The 20644-nt window shown below is 32.7% G+C and overlaps 1 protein-coding gene across 2 annotated transcripts; it reads left to right on the top strand.

Moving 5' to 3' along the window:
• The first annotated feature begins 5386 nt into the window (after positions 1–5386).
• On the top strand, positions 5387–13234 carry LOC128182392 (thialysine N-epsilon-acetyltransferase-like). Of its 2 annotated transcripts, none has more exons than XM_052851006.1 (5): positions 5387–5636; positions 10911–10962; positions 11468–11536; positions 12457–12545; positions 12815–13234. In XM_052851006.1, the coding sequence occupies exons 1-5, from the start codon at positions 5574–5576 to the stop codon at positions 12986–12988; spliced, it is 447 nt and encodes a 148-aa protein (XP_052706966.1). In that variant the 5' UTR covers positions 5387–5573; the 3' UTR covers positions 12989–13234. The 2 variants fall into 2 exon arrangements, with proteins under 2 accessions (XP_052706966.1, XP_052706965.1); XM_052851005.1 differs by having other exon boundaries at positions 5402–5636; positions 12400–12545.
• Positions 13235–20644: the final 7410 nt, after the last annotated feature.

The following is a 20644-nucleotide window of genomic DNA, read 5'->3' as shown; positions in this document are numbered from 1 at the left end:
TTTTCATGATCTTTCGTTTTAAGAGATACATTAGAATTAGATCAGAACTTTACTAAACAAACAAAAACAAGAAATCCGAGGGCATATTTTTACAAAGATGAATATAAGAAAGAACTTTCACATTCTGAATCGTTTGATGTGTGTTATCTTGTTAAGGTATGTAAATGACTTTCGAGTATGACCCACAAACATCAGGGTTTCTGTGAGTTAAATATTAAATGTTTTTCATTAATATCAACTTTTTTTTCAATTTTTAGCGGCACAACAAAATGTCAACTCAGCGACGTCCACGCAAACAAGACTTAGTGTTTATTGCAGAAAAACTGCTGAAATGTACTTTATTGTGCTCCAGAAAAAAAATCTATGCATATAGCATATAGCACACGCGCCTGGTGTTATAAATTGTTCTCATATTAAAAAATAAAAACCGTCTACCTAATAATAGACACAAGGTAGACATCGCCGCCATCTTTTATTTAAATCAGTCACATCACATGGAAGTTTCACTTGAAACTCATCGTTAAAAAATTATTTTGATCCCCTCCGTCTCCCGATCAGCCCATCAACATCTATTAAGCTTAAAACCGATTCAACCAATAAAAACCGATTCAATCAATACGGCGCATTACAACTGTCGTTAATAAAAATCATCCTTCAATCTGCATCATGCGCCTGTGCCCTATGGCATATTAAAATCAAAATGCAAACTTCATTCATCAATACAATGGTTGTCATTATCGTAGAGTAATCGTACCAAATCTCAAAGTATCTTGAGGTCTGTCGTGGCGATCGCGACTGTTAAAATTTGTCGATATGGTCATTCGGGCCATATACGTGTGTGTGTGTAAATGGGGCCGTCGGGGTTCAATCTCAACTCCTAGTCATCTTCCATCTTGATCGTGAAAAGAATCGCCATCCTTATCATGCCCCATCGCAACATTGGACATCGGTTGGTAATGAGCGTGTCGTTACATACACGAACTTATAACGTACTGCGAATCAGAGCTACCCGTACAGACAAGTAAGAGCTACGCGTACAGTAAACAATATCGAGTAATGGTCATAAAAACTTCAGTTTCAAAGTATTTATTGCTTTTTTCATACATGTAACTTTTTTGTCTCAAAGTTAACATATTAGGAAAGTATTTTTTACAACAAGAAACATTATTTTTTGTCAAAGAAAATGAGAAACACTTCTCTAGATATTGTGATTCAATTTCTTATTGAATTTTTGTACTGTTTTTATCCAAAAATATTGTTCCCAAAGAGAAACTTAATGATTTAAGGATGGAAAGGATGAGTATAAACTTTTACTACCATTAATCAAGGTTCTGTCTGTCCAGATAATAGTATTTACGTACATGTATTTTCAATCTACGATGAAAATACTGTAAGCATCGATAGTTGTTCTTTCGCGTCGACGAATAGCGTTACCCAAAACTGTACACTTCCGTTCCTACACTGTGTGTATGCCGCACATAGTAAAACAGGGAAAAGAGTACCAATTCATTTCCCATAGGGCTCAATGTTAACCTAAACCCACCTGGCTAGTTTGCTATTATACTTACAGACATATCCTTGGTCACATTTGAAAGTTCATTCCAAGCACTAACACAAAATCAATAGAAATACATAGGGTCCCATGGCGTTTATAGGTCAGAATTGAGCTTGTTTACAACTTACAGCGATCCGCAGCAAATAAATCCAAGTCCCAAAATTGACACCCACTACGAAAGCCGAGAAGGATCATTCGAGATTCGAGATTCGAAATACGAGATTCGAAATACGAGATTCGAGATTCGAAATTCGAGATTCAATATCTAAATTAACCAATCAAATCAAGGATCTGAAAATATGTATCCTAGCGACATCAAACTGTTCTAAATAAAAATCATACGTACATGCTCTTATATACAAATAAATGCTATGTTCACTTCTCCCTACCTAACTAAATAATTATTTGTATTTACTTTTAGACAGAATATCTAAATAGACTGGTAATAATGCAGTGTGCTTCGCGGATCTAAGTGATTTTGTTTGCCCTGGTGCATTTCCACCTGATGCGTTTGAACCCTAAGGTATTTCACCACCAGTAATAGTTTAAAACCCGGGTTTATTCACCCCTTTTGTGTAAAAATGCGGTTATGGTAGAGAACTTCATAAGCGTAGCTAATTTTTTCTGTAGGGGGTCCTAGGCCAATTTTAAAATATTTTACTATGTAAATTTAATAAGCTCCAATTTTCCCGAGGAGGGGGTCCAGATCCCCTGACCTCCTCCTTTCTAGATCCCCGCATGAAGATTAGTACATGTATCTAAATAATCTAAATATAAATAATCTGTCCTGTTTCACTAATAAATATAAGCATTACTTATCGTTTTTATATATGCATACAGTGATACACTAGTACTATGATTATAAACAAATCATTGAGATATTATCACATCATACGGAATTATTAATAAATACAATTTTTTTTCCTTTTCCTCAGTAAACAACTTATTATGAGTCTTACTTTTGGAATTGTTTTCAATATAGAAGGATATCTACTCTCTACAATTAAAGGTAGGGATGATAGGGTGCCAATTTGTTCACATTGCCGATTTCTTGTGCAGAGAACAGTAAAACCCTTTATTTGATTGTGCATGAATATTTCAAAATTAATTGTTGTACATATATTTTGTTATAATTCATTCATTGATATATCAACAAGAAAGAATAAAAGCATATGTTTCACAGCCAAGTTAAGTTTCTCTGTAGTTTTCTACCCCCCCTACCCCCCCCCCCCCCCCCCCCGCACCAAAGTTGACAATAATTACATATAAGTCATACAAATGTTTACTTTTTTTGTAAGTAAATCTCTTAAGATGTAAATAAGCACTGCAAACAAAGATGTGTGTATTTAATATACTACTACATTACACTTAGCCAGATAAAATGTAATCAAGGGGTGAGTGGTACAAATTTACCAATTTGTCGCCATACACACAGAACACCAAATAAAGAAACTGTGAGTGGTGTGTGGAATGCATAAAAGATGGCGGCAAATTATCTCAAATAATCAGTGCAAAAACCCACAAATAGGCTGTTATTTGTTACATATCCTGCAAAAACATTGATAAAAAATGTTATCGCCCCATATCATAGCCGATTCAGTTAATGTGTACATATGGTCAACGTACATGTAATTCTAATATACAAGAAGGCGGACGTATCAGGCGGGGATCCAGAAAATTAAATTTCAAAAATGATCGGTTGAATTACATGAAGTGCTTTGAAAATTGTTTTAAACTATCGCACGGGTCAAAATGCGTGATAGAAGCTATGTACAGTGTAATTGGAAACTTTCATTTTATATCAATATGTACATTTAGTATTACCTATTATAACAAATGAGAGTATAGCACAACTGCCACAAGCAACACATGTCCTTTACCGGCACCACCTCCCTCCCCATAAAAAATGAAACAATTGTCGTTTTATTTGCTAAAATGTGTGTGGTTCAAGATTTTTCTAAAGGACATACCCGAATAGAATTGAAAAAAAGAGTCGTACGTTTAAAACTAATTTTGTCAAAATTTTTAGATTCATTTGGTTATATTTTGGTCCATTTGGGTAAATATATGCACCAGCGCAGCTCTAATTTATATATAATCAGGCCATAAATTCAAAATATTTTTAAAAATTAATAGCTTTAAATCCAGTGGATGAAAGAAAAGGAAAGCAAGTCGAACTCGATGAGTGCTAATACCTGTGTTGAATGAATGGTACAGTAGGATATGCGCAAAAAAGTCCCGTCTACTCTTTCCTACCCTATAATTATTGGAGTATTAAATCCGATTATAAGAGTCAAATTAAAAATCAAGTACGGATATGTACCTGTTTATCAAAAGTAAAACTACTCATAATTTATCTACAGTGCATCGTTATGGAGCTACACAGAAAGCTTTATATTAATTTGCCGAGCCAAATAAAAAAAAAAACCTGGAAAACGAAGAGAAAACAAAGTGGGGACAGAATAACTGACAAATTCATTAGGACTATATAGCCCCCCCCCCCCCCCCCCCCCCCCCCCCTCTTGAAATGTATATACTGAAAACAGATTATTGGCGTACAACATCCGCACACAATTTAAAGAAAATTTCATGTTTTTTTTTTTATCATTTTCGCTAGCTAATGTAAGACATCACAAATACCCCAAGCCCCCTCACGGAAAAGGAAATGCTAGGTGATGAGAGAGAGAGAGAGAGAGAGAGAGAGAGAGAGAGAGAGAGAGAGAGAGAGAGAGAGAGAGAGTCGATGTAAATCACAGGTGCGCTAACAACCTTAAAATTAAAGCTTGCTAGTTGGTCTGCCCTACCCTAGCTACCTCCTCTCTTTTCTCATTTTAGAGGCTTAATTATTGTCTATATATGCTTGTAACAAATCAAATCAATTTCAAATTCTAAATCGAACTGAATTTGACACTACAAAACTCTCTCTGTGCCTGTCTGTCTGTCTGTCTGTCTGTCTGTCTGTCTGTCCATCTGTCTGTCTGTCTGTCTGTCTGTCTGTCTCTCTCTCCCCTCTCTCTCTCTCTCTCTCTCTCTCTCTCTCTCTCTCTCTCTCTATCTCTCTCTCTCTCTCTCTCATCGACAATGGCATTGCCATACCCTACAATACACTATTCTTATCTTGATTTTTGTCTTTGAGGTTGTAAATCATTATATCTTCTATGGTTTAAAACTTTATCATAACCTATATTTTGACATGTCGATTATTTTTTTTAGTTTCGTTTCATAGCTAAAACATTTAGATTAAACAGATCTTTCTTCGCGAGCCGATTTTTACACAGTTGGGGCGAATACACTTCGGGTTAAAATTGTTCGGGGGGAAATACATACAGGGTAAACAAAACCACTTAGATTCGCAAAGCCAACAGTGTTATTTCTAATTAAATTGTTTATACTGTGTGGGGTTAATTCATCAATGTTAATTTAACCATTTTATAACCACTATATAAGAGCTATTAAGACATTTATTTGTAGGAAAGAGCATGTACGAATGATCTTTATTTAGAACAGTTTGATGTTGCTAGGATACAGGTTTCAGATCCATGATTTGATTGGTTAATTTAGATATTGAATCTCGAATTTCGAATCTCGAATCTCGTATTTCGAATCTCGTATTTCGAATCTCGAATCTCGAATCTCGAATGATCCTTCTCGGCTTTCGTACACCCACCCCCTATTTCAACCCCTCTTATTTCTTTACTTTTTGTAGTACTTCTTCAATCCATCATTTATTTTAAACAGTGATAAATTTACTTTGAAATAATCATTATTTCAGCAATTAATTCAGCCAATCACCTTAGCCATACCTTTTTCTGCGCAGCTCAATCTTGTATTAACACTTCTCTGATGTCAAAATCCGGTGCATTGGTACTCTCATTCCAAAACAGGTATAGGATGTGATGTCGGAAGTTGACAGATATAAAGGAAGAAAAAGTTTGAGAGTACCAGTAGATGTTTCTATGTTAATATTCGAACAACTGAAGCAGATCTAATAGACCTTCAGGCTTGAATCAAAAGGACTATGTGTATTGTAATACGGAAAGCGGAAGTAAAGGACTGCCCGGGGATTTTCGATTTAATAACGGTAGGGTTAACAATACAACATGATACATGTGTATAAAACTTTATAAATCAAAGTACTGAAGTACTGACGGAAGTTGATTATATTGATTGTTATTTTAAAATTAACGATATGTAATCCCGCATGGAAAATAGTTTCTTTGCAGTATTTGAATAATAAAGCACATTTTTTCTTTCTTTTTTTTCAAGGGCTTCGCTCCTTGGGTTTTGGGAAGCCATTTTGGGTCACATCTAGTCTGAAAATTCTGCATAATATATTAATCCTAGTAGTATATTTATATTTTACAGTGCCAAATTTTATTGAATTAAATTGTCTTAAAAAATTACATTTTTACAGAGTTTAGTAAGGGACTATATTTTGTGGCGGAAGGTTTTCGAGAAGGAAATGAACAATTTCATAACTCACTAGTTTTAGAGTACTGTTACTTTAGCTTCCTAATTTTCAGCGCAGACCAAACGTCTAGATAGTTTGTGTATTACGATATATTCATAATGTTCTAAAATCATATTTAAACAATATTTTGACATTTCTATCGATATATTCTGGCATAATAGCTTATACGTATTTCATAAAAGTTCATAAAAAAATAACTTTAATTTTGACAAAAAATTAGCTTATTTCATGCTATATCTCAAATTATATGAGATGTGACCCCTACTTGCTTTACTTTTAAATGAAACTTTTAAATGTATGTCTAATTGTATGCACAGTTTTTGAAAGATGGCATTACTATTACTTTTTTTTATTTGCGTTATGATTTATTTATTCCAAAATTTTGTAACATCTGTTGTTGAGTTCATTATGTACTGGCCTTTGAAGCCACCATTTGAGCAATAATTTTTAAACTTTGACTAAGATTTTACTTTTATAATCACAACATGTGTTCAACTTCATTCTGTATTAAAATAATAGTTCAAACTATAAATGTTTGTTTGATTTTTTCAAATAATTAATTTCCATGTCAAAATTTAGCAAAAATATCAGGATAATTATCATTTCTGTTTGAGGCCCTATAATTCCAAAAAATGGCATGTGACATGAGTCACAAATAAAATAAATGAACATTTTAGGTCCCCGTCTTTATCTCCAAGTAGTTTTCGAATGATTGAATAATGATTGGATAATTTACTATTATTTCAGGTACTTTCTGACAAGAATTCCGAGCTATAGACGGAAAACCATTGAAATATGAATCATGTTGTGTAATATCAAAATATAGAACTCTTCGCTGCATTATGTATCAGTAATTTAGCAATTTTTAACAAACAAATAACAATTAAGTTTAGGCTCTAGAAATGGCTCTTTTGGCAATCAATGACAGCAGGTTTTATTGAACTGGCGTAGGAATACATATGACTACCAAAAAAACATAATATATAAATAGTTCATACCATTTAAAATCTTGCTTATCGATATTTTCCAAGTATTAAGTCTTGTCAGCGGTGATGATTTTCCATTCATGCTAAGGTCAAAACATGCACTTTTTCACTTTCGTCTTGCAAGAGTAACTGCATAGTAGGATAGTAGATTAAAATCAACTCTAAAAAACTGCATACTGTATACAGGGTTATTTTCGCTCTGTGTTATTTTCTCCCTCCGACACTTGCATAACGTTTTGCTCAGTCTTCAATTCGCCAAATGCACTCAAAAATAGATACCCTTTCTTTTTATCACAGTTATTTGAAAAGTGTTTTCAATTTGCTCAATCTTAAGCTTAACATAGCCCGCTGACAAAGAGGGCGAAAGGTGCGAAAATAAAATGGGGCGAATATTTTCCTGTACAGTATTTTTTACCGGCCGTTTTGCTCTTGGCAATGATTTTAAAGGTAACAATTTGAGTTGGAATTAAAGCTACCTGAATACAAAATATTTTAAGATATTACAGTTTTTTGGGTAATATTTGTCAACTTTACAAAAAGTTGTTTAACAGTTTTTAAATGTAATCAATCATCATATACACTTGTAGTATCTTGAATAGATGTGTGTGTATAAAGTATTATATTACGCACTTTATTTTGTGTTCAAAAGATAATAATGACTTCAGCATTATGTCATATTTCTAAGATATAGTCAGAAATGATGAAAATGGCACGTTTTCTTTTATTTCTTTTTAAGAGGAAAATTTGTTTGCAGCCGTCGCCCAAAACGATATTAACATAATTTTTGATGGGATATCACACGATAAAGTTGTGATGAGAACTTCATTATGGACGACATTGACATTTTGAATGCCATGATTTTAATTTATTTCCTTTATCGTTTATAACGCGAAATCTGATCTGGTAACAAGCCGGCTGTAAATTTCCCGTAGCACCTGCTAAAGCCGGATGTAACTAAAATGTGACGTCTTGATTACAAGTGCACATATAGATCTTTGCACAAAATATTGTAAAGGTTCAATGAAGTTAATGAATAGATAATTTGTCAAAATCGATATTTCTTAATATCATTTTGGTATGAATAAATGATTTTTAGCACAATATCAAATATTAATTGATTTTCAAGTTGCAAACCACTGGTAAAACAATATAATTTTAAATAACTCACCTTTTGTATAACATAGGAAATAAATTCGTTATCCTGGTCCAATCTAGAGTGTACGGGATATACCCCGGTTTGTATTCCATAAACCTTGAGGCCATTCAACCTTGATTGGACCTGCATAACTATTATCATTATCTTCTGAAAAACCTTCCGCGCAAAAAAAATCGTTCTCAAAATAACTTCAAGTTCAGAATCTCTGTTTATTGATATTACAATAGATGAATTATTTTTCTTTATGAATGTTGTGTAACGATGAAATAATTATGTCTGATACTTTGATTTGATGACGTCAGCCATATGTAAACCATGTGTACTTTATACCCTTCCAATGTTAAATCGATGCCAGCAACTTGGTTTTTGTAATAGATGATGGATGAGTTCATCAATAGGATAGATTAGTTCGCCTATACCCAGGATTTCAAACTTTCCCGACCAGGTATCACTTCGTATATGATTATGTAGTATTGATACGCTTCCGTGATTACTTACGCAAGGATGTCTTTCGAGCCAGATATTGAAATCCTGTTAAATTTTAAAATGATGAGACGACAGAATGTTATAATAATTACTGATATCTAACACATTAATTTAGGAAACGGTCATTTCTCCTAGCTTCGGTCAACATTCTTAACTAATATACATGTAGCTGTCAATCTATATTATTGATCAATTATTTATTATTTATTTATTATGGTAACATAAACATTTGAATAACAATCTAGAATCGGTATATAGAGGTCTCATTAATAAAGATTTTAAATATAGTCGTAAGATCATATCATAAAAGTAAACAAACGGTAAAGTTATTATAATGGATATAAAGTCTTGTTGTAATTATAAATTGAACAAAGCAATTTTATATCATCGATACTTCCGTGTAATATGGGGTTCTCTTGGATAACGATGGCCCAATGAAAACTTAAAAAAAAAAGCAACGAAAGAAAAAATTAGTTAAGCCGTAGATTTCAATCCTTTTACAGTTTAACAGTGGTAATTTTATAATAAAAAAAACAAGTGCATTTTATGTACATCAGTCAATTAAAGAGATAAATATAAACATAGCGGAAGAAAGTAGTGAATGGAGAGATTTTCCAAAAAGAATCTCCTTCGTGTTCAGCCCGGCATTCTTCTCTAGTAAATATATCAATAATAGTCACGTGGTCTCAAGGTCTAAACTTCATTAATGAGACTTTTATAAACCAATTTTTAGATTGTTATTCAAACTGAGTAGCTTACGTCCCTGTAACACTGTCATGATTTTGAGCCACGTTTGTGTGCAAATTCAATGACTGCATTTATTCGGAGTTACAAATACAGTGTACATGTAGCAAAAGTCGTATGCTACGTTCCTTCACCGCAGGAAATCGCAAAACACGATTATTTATAGTTATTGTTTTGACATTACAAACGTGCTCACAGAATAAATTTTAAGCGGAGACTTTCGTGTGAAACTCGCGAAACATCGATGCTACAACTATCCTACAATCTATCTCGAGTTTTCTACGAGTTTCTGCGATTGTTTCTTGAGTCTTCCCCGATTGCACTTCCGAATGAATGGGAATGAATTTCGATTTGATGCGAACGCAATACGAAAATACTCACAAGCGAATGATTGAGGGTAAGTGCAATGCAAGAATTTTGCGATTGAACTACGACTTAATACGAAAATACGACTGGTTAGTATTCCGAAATAGTGATACATTGTATCACTACCTTGTTCTTTTAAAATTACAGTGAGAAACTCCCGTCAGCAAATTATTAGAACAATTTTAAGAACAACTGCAGAAATTGTCACAAAATGGATTTCGTTGGTAACATTAACTCACAAATTTACACTTTCTTGTACGTGTTTCATATATCTTTTATTAAGGTCTACAGGCCGATTGCATTTTTTATCTTATGTTGTGAAATTAAGAATATTTTCAGGTTGGCATTTTATGCAAAAGTGCTATCATGAATTTGTTTATTAATCGCTTTATTGATAACACACCGAATGGGATTTCGGAGAAAAACAACTCGTAACTATTCATGGGAATATCGTGTATCAATCGTACAATTGTCTACTTATTCTAAAGAGTTTCCTATAAAAATCATCATCTTCCATTTCACTTGGTCATAGGAAGATTTCAACCCGTTTCTATACTTATCCACCCAGATCCGTGCATGAATCGCCAAACACGTCTTGTTAACACACAAACGTCGTACATTGTCGATTTCATATATTATAGCATGTTCTTTACTTGTATAACATACAAAGTTTCCGTTGCCACTTTCTTGGCATTTAACGAATATACTGCAATAGGAATCATTCCTATACCTTTTTCTGGAACTATGACTTTTTGTGCCAATTTTTGTTTTGAAGCATAAAAATGTAATATATTCTTTGAATTTATATTAACATTAATAGAATATTGATTAATATAAAACTATATCTTTGATTATATTAATCACTTGTGTTTTTGTAAATGGTTCTTCATATTATTTACAGATTATATCAGACAACTTGACTTCGACGATGCTTTTTAAATTTTACTTTATATTCTCTAAAAACTGTCACGTGATCAACCAAAGTATTGTGATTAACGTCTCCTCTTAATTTACTTTTTACATTGCATAATATAATCAATATAATGTATTTTTTCTTCTTCAAACGAAATATAAAGAACTTCTTAAGTCTCAATATGATAATTAAGAATATATAAAATGAAATGTAAAATACTTTTTCTTTTATAGGAATTGGCCATTCATGAGAAACACCAGGACCAGATGAAAATTAGTCTAGAGAGTAAGATACTAATTGTCCCTGTATTGAAGAGTTGCTTCATTTAAATTTATCGAGGTCATGATATTCTGCTGTCTTAATTATTTTAACTGCATGACTATCTAAAGACTTTTATGATAATGGCTTGATAGCTTTTTCTTAGGGCCTTAAAACATTCCTGTAACTAGTTAGCATGTGGGTTTATATCGTAATACCGTGGAATCATTAAAATTCGTGGGGGCAAATTTTCGTGGATTGCTGAAAAATTTATGGGTGCGTGGGGACGTTATTTCGTGTATTTTTTTATACCTACAAAAGGAAATATGACTTTATAACCCAATTTATTAATTCATGGAGGATGTTAATTCTTGGTTGAGAGGTTCATGTGCCAACGAATTCCACAAAAATTGAGCCACCACGAAATATAATGATTCCAAGTATATCACGTTTTTTGGTGTCCGGAATAATGTTTTACATTTAAAACCATGAGGACATACTCGATAAAATGTTTTTGAAACTTCTGTTGTAGAATTTCGAGAAGATGGTTTTGGTGACGACACAAAATTCCAGTGCTTTGTCGCAGAGTGTGAAGAAAATGGTATGACTCTTTCTACATTCACTGTGGCGATATTTACTATAGCAAGTAAAATATGGTGACGGCAAAAACAGTAGCATACATAAACAAACTCTAAAAAAGTAGTGGCCTATACTCAGATGTATGGTTATGTAAAATTCAAACAAATTAATCCTTAAATGCAAAAAGTCCTTAACATGCAAAAAGCTTTAATGGTCCTGTGTTCTTTATCTGGTAGAGTTTTAATTACTGTTTCTTTTGGTGAAATTTAAGCAACTTTTCTATAGTGAAATTACAACAGCTATTCGTATACATTTACATGTCTTTACTTGTCTCCGATATACATGTATATTATACAATTATCACAATGAGTATTACGTTATAAAAAATTAATTATAGGATTGATTAATTCCTAGCTCTCTGGTTGGCCCATATCCAACTATCTAGGAGAGAAAAAAAAACGTTACATTCACCTGCATTTGACCTAGGAGGTCATTATACCATTTGATTTTCTCTTCCATGGACTAAAAATATAGATCTTCTAATGTAATATCGCGTTTCTCAATTTGTTCGGCTATGGCTTCAAACTGAAATCTTCGCTTAATAACACTCAATTTGATATATGTCTGTATCAATTCTTCACTGAATTATATGATAAAAGAATGATTGCTATGGGTTTTTTTTTTTATCAATGCCATGGTTTAGCTACCATCAATGTACAATACTCATCTCGCTTCCTGCTCGGTGAATTTTGTCCTTCTCGGGTAGCTAAATCATCGTACATGTTTTGACCTCAAAAACAGCAAAATTTGTTGTAGTAGTGTCTTTATCCAACTTTCAAATAAGTCTCTTGTAGGTGCCATACACTATAGGCTTTCTCTCTTTAGATACATTAAGGCTTATCGGGTACGTTATTTACTTCAATACGTATTCTACCTGGCAAGGTAAATGCATTCACATGGAGGATATCTACGTGGTTCCGGAGTACCGCAGTAAGGGCATAGGATCAAAATTGATTGGGTCTGTCTGTAAGGTAAGGAACTTTATCTAGGTTAAACCTAGTTTGCGACTTTATTCTGAAGAGGGAGGAGAAGGTTAATTTGCATAATCATGCTTATCATGTCTCAATGCAATAATTATTAAATAATGTAATTTATGGAATAAATTACTCTATGATAAATGGTTTTAGGTGTTTATAGTTTAGGTTAAACGGGTTGTAAATATTAAGCAATGCTTTGCTAAACAACGTCGTTTATTGCTTCGAAAAGTGTTCAATTAAATTGTTTTTGTTATGCTTTGTAGGTTGCTGATTTACAAAACTGTGGAAGAGTTCAATTCATTGTTCGGGATTCGAACAAATCTGCCATGAAATTTTACAAACATCAAGGTGCAATAGATTTGACAGAAGTGCAAGAATGGCATCTGTTTCGATTAACCAGTGATGCGATAGAGAAAGTAGCAGCAAAATATGATTAATGAAATATTTTTTTTTAAATGAAATGTATTTTATTTGATAACTTTATACAATGTGTGTGTATTTCTCTGAATAAGTCTGTTTGCAAATATGTAACTGATTCGGGTTTAATTTCTTTCGGGATTGTTTTGTGTTATTTATGAAATTGATAAAAATAAATTATTGACAAGTTTTTCAATGACATTTCCATACGAAACACTTAAAAAATGGTATGAAATTCACTCAATTTTGTAAACCAATTAAGTGACAAACCTAAGTTTGTTTCTGAAACAATTGTCATTTTATTTTCTTTTAGATTAAATACATATAAAATCATAGGTATATCTGTTTAAATTGATATATTTTTTAAAGAACAGCAGATTTAAATATCATTTAAATGCAAGGCTTGAATCATCAACATGATGTAATGCAGATTTAACACGCCAGAGATAAAGTTTTCTATAGCGGAGTGTTAATGGACAGTGAAGCGGGTAACGGATGTGGTGTAGCAACAGCTAATGTTGATAAATACCGGTGTTATAAACATATACAGCAGAAGGAAGTGCAGAGGCAGCAAAGGAAGTACCTGTTTAACAGTAGTACATACAGAAGAAATCTCGTGACAATATTATATCTATTGGTAACTATAAAGTTGAAGATACCACGGGATACTGATAGTTGGGCACTTGTGATTTTCGAAATTCGAGTAAAAAATGAATACAATAAATTTAAGAGATATATAACTACGAAATCAATTCCAAAGAGTTATTTTAAGGTCAAGATCTAGTAAATCAAAGGTACCTACAGGTTTATAAAATTCAAGATATAAATTCTTTTTATGACAATATTTTTGTTTCATAGGGTGTACCGGGGCTTAAATTTTTGGTAAACAAAATGAAAAATCATGTTATAAACAACATTTTCTATGGAATATGAAGGATAAAAGTAACAAATCTCGGAGTTTTGTCCATTTTTGACTAATGAAATATATCTAGATTACCTACAGTCTGTCCAAAAATGGCATTAAACAAGCTCTTGACCTCCTCTTTAAAATGATGTCAAAATCATTTAATATTTATTCGTTTGGTGAGATATTGGCGCTTCTAATTGGTCGAAAAATTTCTTTGAAACCTGTGTTACAACGCACTTTGAAAAATTACGCAGTTTGAAAAATTTTTACAAAGTACGTTAATTTTGGGACCAATTCAAGTCAACGCACTTTGAAAAAAATATATTTTTTTCAAAGTACGTTGATATCGTCGATATCAACGCACTTTGAAAAAATAATGTTCATGGTGTAGTGAAAATAGTTGATAGTTTTATATACAATAAATGATTGTTTTAACCGTGTTTAGCTAAATGTGATATATTTAAAGAACTCATTGCATTCTCAGCTAACTTAATAAACAGTTTCTAGATGAGAATTTTTTCTTTCCTCATAAGACACTATCGACAAATTACACAGAAAAAAAAATCGGGAGGTTTGAATTATCCAAATATGACATAAACTTCATCGCTTAGCAACTGCATTTTCCTTTTTTTTTTTTTTTTTGAATATGCAGCAAATTTACCTCTTATCTGGTATATCGGGCTATGCCCGAACAAATATGATCTATATATAAATGAATAATGGAGATCGTTGTATAATATATTTCAACTGGCTTACTGCAAATATGATGTGTAAAAGGATACCTTAGTTCTGTTTATCAAAAACAATATGATCTTTTGGAAGATCAGTGCGAGAAAATTAACCCACATCCTAATGCTTGTTTTTTTAGTTTATAATAATTTAATCTTCGTTAATGTTAATACATGTATTCTTTTATTGAAGCGATTTATTTGATTAGAATACGAAAAGAGGGTTACTGTTGAAACACATAGAATCTTTAACATACCAATGGAGAAATTATTGTTCGGCCAGCTTGGTTTTTTTTTTCAATAACACTGCATGTACTTATACAGAACATATTTCTTTTTCCGATCATAAATGTTTACCCAAAGTTTCTGAAGATCATATGTTTTGGAAGGAAAAATGAGGGGTAGAGGACCTTCTTCTTGTAATCAGTTAAATGATGCACTGGTATTTGACCTGTATCTTTGGTTAACCCCTACCCCCACCCCCATCCCCGTTCTAAATATGGTAAATTAGATTAACGAGCGTTAACAAATCATCATACTATCAACAAATTAGTAATTCGGTTGCAGAATTTGTGATAAAGAAATATTTTTTCAAAGTGTGTTAATATTGTCGATACTAAAAAATGTTGATGTACCTTCATAACGCACTTTGAATTTTTTTTCTAAGTGGGTTAACATGGTCCAAAATTTAACGCACTTTGAAAATTTTTTTCAAAGTGCGTTGATTTTGTCCAAAATTTAACGCACTTTGAAATTTTTTTTCAAAGTGCGTAGTTTTTTCAAAGTGCGTTGCAACATACCTGCATCAATAAAATTTTGCCGGATCTACTTTTCTCAACTGTTCTGATCTAACACTATTTATAGAACGGGAATTTCCAAACTAAACACTGTCGACAAAATGTAAAGTTGTGTCTGTTTTATTGTCAGCAAACAAAATATAACTTCATAAACATAAAAACTTGGAAGTTTAACCTTCAAAAATAAACAAAACACATTATTTGATTCACGAAATAGAAAATTAAGCGTCTTCTCACGACTTCGTCTGCTTGAGATCAATCAACATTACTGCGAGGCTGGCTCTTCCTTTTCCAGAATAATTATAACGAACATATAGACTTATACACTTTCACGGTAACACTGCTGTTCAAATTTGGTAACGGATGATTTTTAGCCGGGCTCTGCTGAAAGCAGAGTCCTGTCTGTAGGCGGGCAAATCGCCAATGTTACTATTAATAGCACAACTTCAAAAGTAAACAAAAAACCAAACAGCGTCAAAGTAAAAGCTTCCGCTATACCAAATAGCTACAAAAAGAGCCACGTTTTGTCAAAAGTGTCTGTATTTTGTTCCTTTTTTCTTAATTTCGAGAGAATTGTGTTTATCTTTTTTTGTTTTCTTATCAATAACGTGTTTTAGAAACATGCTTATGCATTTTGGACACATAAAATGCGCATGGATTTCCATGAACTACTTTGCTGCGCGTTGAAGAAATGGGGATTGAGTATATTACGCTTGTTGCAAAATTCAAGGCAGCAACTGCTGAACTTTTTTCTACTAGACAGACATATATTTGTTCATAGCCGCTAACAAAATTTGGTCGCTTTCTGACGCATTACCGACATTAAAAGCATGAGAGAGAGAGAGAGAGAGAGAGAGAGAGAGAGAGAGAGAGATTGTCAGTCTTTACTACACAATATGCATAAAGACACATCAAAAGAGCCCGGCTTTCAGTACTTCAGTACTTTGATTAAATTTACACACGTACATGATCGGTCATCAGAATAATAAGCATCGTAAAGCAAAACTACATGTGTATGAGTAATGCATCAACTCCTTCGGCGCATTCCAAGCGGCAGATATGCCATTTAAGTACATCACTGGCTATCTAGTCACCACAACGTTTACAAAAGTGCTTATACATACTATTCTTTGTCAACATATCAACCATTTTCGTCCACGATCGCCTCTCCTTGGATGGTTAAGTCCAATTGTATATTCCAGCGATCTCACATGAAAACTAGTTTTATTAGGAATCTTTCTGCACAGTGAATAATATCACAAGCTATCGCATGTATTTTCCTTTTATTTTCAATCCAGCCGGTTCAGATTTTAGCTCACTATATATGTTTGATCCATTAAATTCCGCGCAATAGCTCTGCATCAGCTGATGGCGCATCCATTTTGATATTGTTGCTGTTGTTGTTTTGTATTCATACGCGCCGCTTCATTTACATTATTTACATTTTTGATCAATGACACTTCACATTCTTTGATTTAAAAATGTTTTATTGAATGATAAGAAATGAAGATGATAATTTTTCTATTGATCGACGTATCAAAGAAAAAACGACCGGAAAACTTTTTCATCAATGCGCTACAATACGTTTTCCGGTCAGTTTTTTCTTTGATAAAATTAGTATCTTCATTTCTTAATTGAATATAGGTACCAGGGTAAATTTCCCATTATAAAATTAATATACATGTAGAATGTCAAAATATTGTTTTATTTTCTACATAATTCATTTAAAGCAGTAAAATACGGGAAAAAACCTACTCTGGAATCATTTAAGGATTTGTTTGATATTTATTATGACATATATTTACCACACATAATATAGACCAGTATCAATGAAGCATATCAAATGTAATTTTATTTTGATTTTTATTATTAATATGAATCCTTTTTTATTTACTTGTTTTATCGCAAAAATTAAACCCGCATTGCAAACCAGAACCCCTACCATCGGGACCGCTATAAAATTAATTGTAGAATGCATTTATGTGTAAGAAATCATACAATAACCAATTTGGTACAGTTATGTTTTTTCAAGCCATCAATATCATGAGAAGGTCATAACTAATCCTCAATGCTTTTATGTGTGCTTAATACGGATAAATATAGAAAATAACGTATGCATAATTGAATCGTGCGTGTGAATAAATTAATTAAAAGAGGAACCACGAAATTAAAACTTTACAAATAATGATAGCAAAATCAGTTTAAGGTAAAGCTTTAAACTACATACATGTAATAGTACAATAATACACCCGTCTGTTAAAGAATCGCCGAACAAATTGTTCTGTAATTATTTTTGTCTCAAAAAGCGTCTTGATTTTTTTGTTTTACAAACTATTACGCATGTTTATTTAACTGAAATAAAATTAAAACTAATGTTCTCATTACCTTAACAAGAATAGAATTCCTGGGTCCCCCGCCGGTCAAGCAGTATACTAGTATCGACCAAGGCTGATTTAAGAACTTGACCAAGGTATTAGTGGTATAAACATTTGGTATAAATTTCATGTAAATCCGTAAAATTTGTAGGCATGAAAGCACTTACAAGGTCAATTTTTGGATAAAACGGAGTCATTATTGTGGTCAAAGTCCCATAACTCCAACAAAAAGTATCGACCAATGCTGATTTTCGAACTTGACCAAAGTATTAGTATAAAATTATAAACATTTGGTATAAATTTAATGAAAATCCGTCAAAATTTGTAGGCATGAGAGCGCTTACAAAAAAGTGTGACGGACGGACACACGGACGCACGGACACACGGACGGACGCCCGGCATTTCTATGTCCCCGCTCCGCGTTGCGGCGGGGGACAAAAATCTTTATTTTAACATCAATTCTCTGTAAACACCAAAAATACGTGGCCACGCACTATCATAGAATTGAATTTTATCTCTCTGACTTGAAAGAGTGTTCCATATGAAGACTCTCTGTGGGTATATTTTTGACAGTTCATACTCAGTTTCCATAGCAACGACATTGAAACATTTTGCTTCTGGCCAAAATGACATATAGAGTACCATTATATAAATAACTCGTATGCTCCCTAAATGCATGAAGGTTTGATCATGACATTGGTTTAATTTTATAAGCAAGTAATCGATGCACTTGTACACATAAATTGATTTAAGTGAAATGTACAGATAACAATACCATCGGTTTTTGTTTCATAGATTTAGCTTATAAAATAGTGAAAAACAGGCACACTAAATAATATCAATTTAATTTTAAGCAGGCAATTGAAAACGGGAATAAACATTTTTGTAATAAGATAAGACCTCGGTCTAATAAATACAATCAAAATTGGCTTGGGTATATTCACTGGCTTTAACTTACAACTATTTGAAGTTACCGCTTTTCCACAAAATCCAACTTAAAGTTACTTCCCTTTGTTGACTCTTCTGTATTGAAGTACAAAAAAAGACGTCACAACAACATGGCAAAAGCAGACGTTGGGAAAACATAGATCAAATGCGGTGGAGAAAGCATGTGATTTAAGTTTAATGTATTTAGAGATAGTCTCTAATGAATTGGTGAATATGAATTGAACCATGCTCTATTTGGATTAAGCTTAATTACCGATCTGTGCTGTATTCAAACCTTTTGTTAACACGTGACTGTCTTGTACAAAAGGACAGCGTTTTCCTCTACATACGTTTCGGTTATCTGACATACGAATCCAGCACTCAACCAAGGAAGCTAATGAGCTACCAACCTGCAACACTTATATAGGAATGCAAAACAATTAAACACCCCCACCCCAGACTGATGGTGTTGAAAGAATCGCAGTGTGTACTCTTCTAGAGTGTCAACCCATGACGAGCATAGTTCTGAGGTACCCACAGCGATTACAAAAATCCATCATTGCCATGCATTTTATATGTGAAAGTCAGATCTGGTGCCAATGATGTGGTTTGATTAAATTAACCCCAAATCTCTGGAATATACATGTATATGTTTAAAAACCTCATGAACAAGCGAAGAAATAGGATCATAAAAAGGCAGTCTATGGAGATAAGATGCAGTTCATGGCAGTCCTTATTCCAATTAGTCAAGGTATGTATATTCACATCCAAATCAAATAACTTTCAACTAATTTTTTAGTCTGTTCAAGCTTCCATCGCTTAATTGTTGATTTTCTCAATGAATACACCTCAGGTCTAAATGTTATTGTACAGAGTAAATTTTAAAAACCAGGCATCAGATTCCCCTGGCAAACAAAAATATCCCTCCCCCGAACACCCTCTCCAATTATTAACAGTATCACCCAGGTTCTTCATGTTATTCACAATATGAAATTTCAGTTGTTATTATTTTTTTTAATTGATAATTTAAGGTTGTCTGTATACTGATACTTAAATTTAAAAAAAATACAAATACCTCTCCCCCCCCCCCTCCCAAAAAAAAATGTTTTTCACCTTTTTGATTTGTATTCTTCTTTCGCATCATGTTATATTTCATACCTAAGTTGTTTTTGGGTTGTTTTTTTTTTTTGCTGATTTGAGCCATCTTAATTAAACAAACAGTGATGGAAATAAACATAAACACATCAGGATTTTGCTTCTTATTTGAAAGAAAAAAAAAATCAGTCACATTTGAACATGTCTGTTGTGGTATTTTATGCGAAATACATACATGTTCCTGTAAATGATTTTATTAAATGATCCATACATGTAATATTTTACTTTTTTCAACATTGCAGATTGTTGAGGAAAATGATGAGAACAGTCCAGTGAATACCCAGACCAACAAGACAGTCAGACATACAATGCTAGATGAACAAATAATAAACAAACTGAACTCGCTAAAATATTGAGCAATTCAACATTAATTTATTGTCACTTTGTTGTGTATTTTTGTTTTATTTTCATGATTTGGAATATATTTTGAATATTAATTTGAAGACTTATTTATTAGTTTTTAAGTAAGTGTTGATTTTTATTTCTGGAGTTGCATTGAAAAGATATATAATTTTCCCCTTGTGCTGATACTTGGAGTTATCTGCCCTTTATCATACAAAAAAATCAATTTAAGCCTTCTTAAAGTGGTTAATATAATAAATATTGTTATCTATTCAAGCAGTTAACCTAATTCATTGATGGAAAATATCTAAAAACAGAATTCCATGCTATTATTATTTGTTAAGACTCAATTAATAGACTTTCTTGCTTGGAGTTATCTGCCCTTTGCAAAAAATATATATTATCCTGATACATTGAATTTTAAATATTTTAAAATATTTAATAA

Source organism: Crassostrea angulata, chromosome 4 (assembly GCF_025612915.1).
Source record: "Crassostrea angulata isolate pt1a10 chromosome 4, ASM2561291v2, whole genome shotgun sequence".
NCBI lineage: Eukaryota > Metazoa > Mollusca > Bivalvia > Ostreida > Ostreidae > Magallana > Magallana angulata.
The sequence above is the reverse complement of the archived record's forward strand: the minus strand, read 5'-3'. Positions and strand labels throughout refer to the sequence as shown.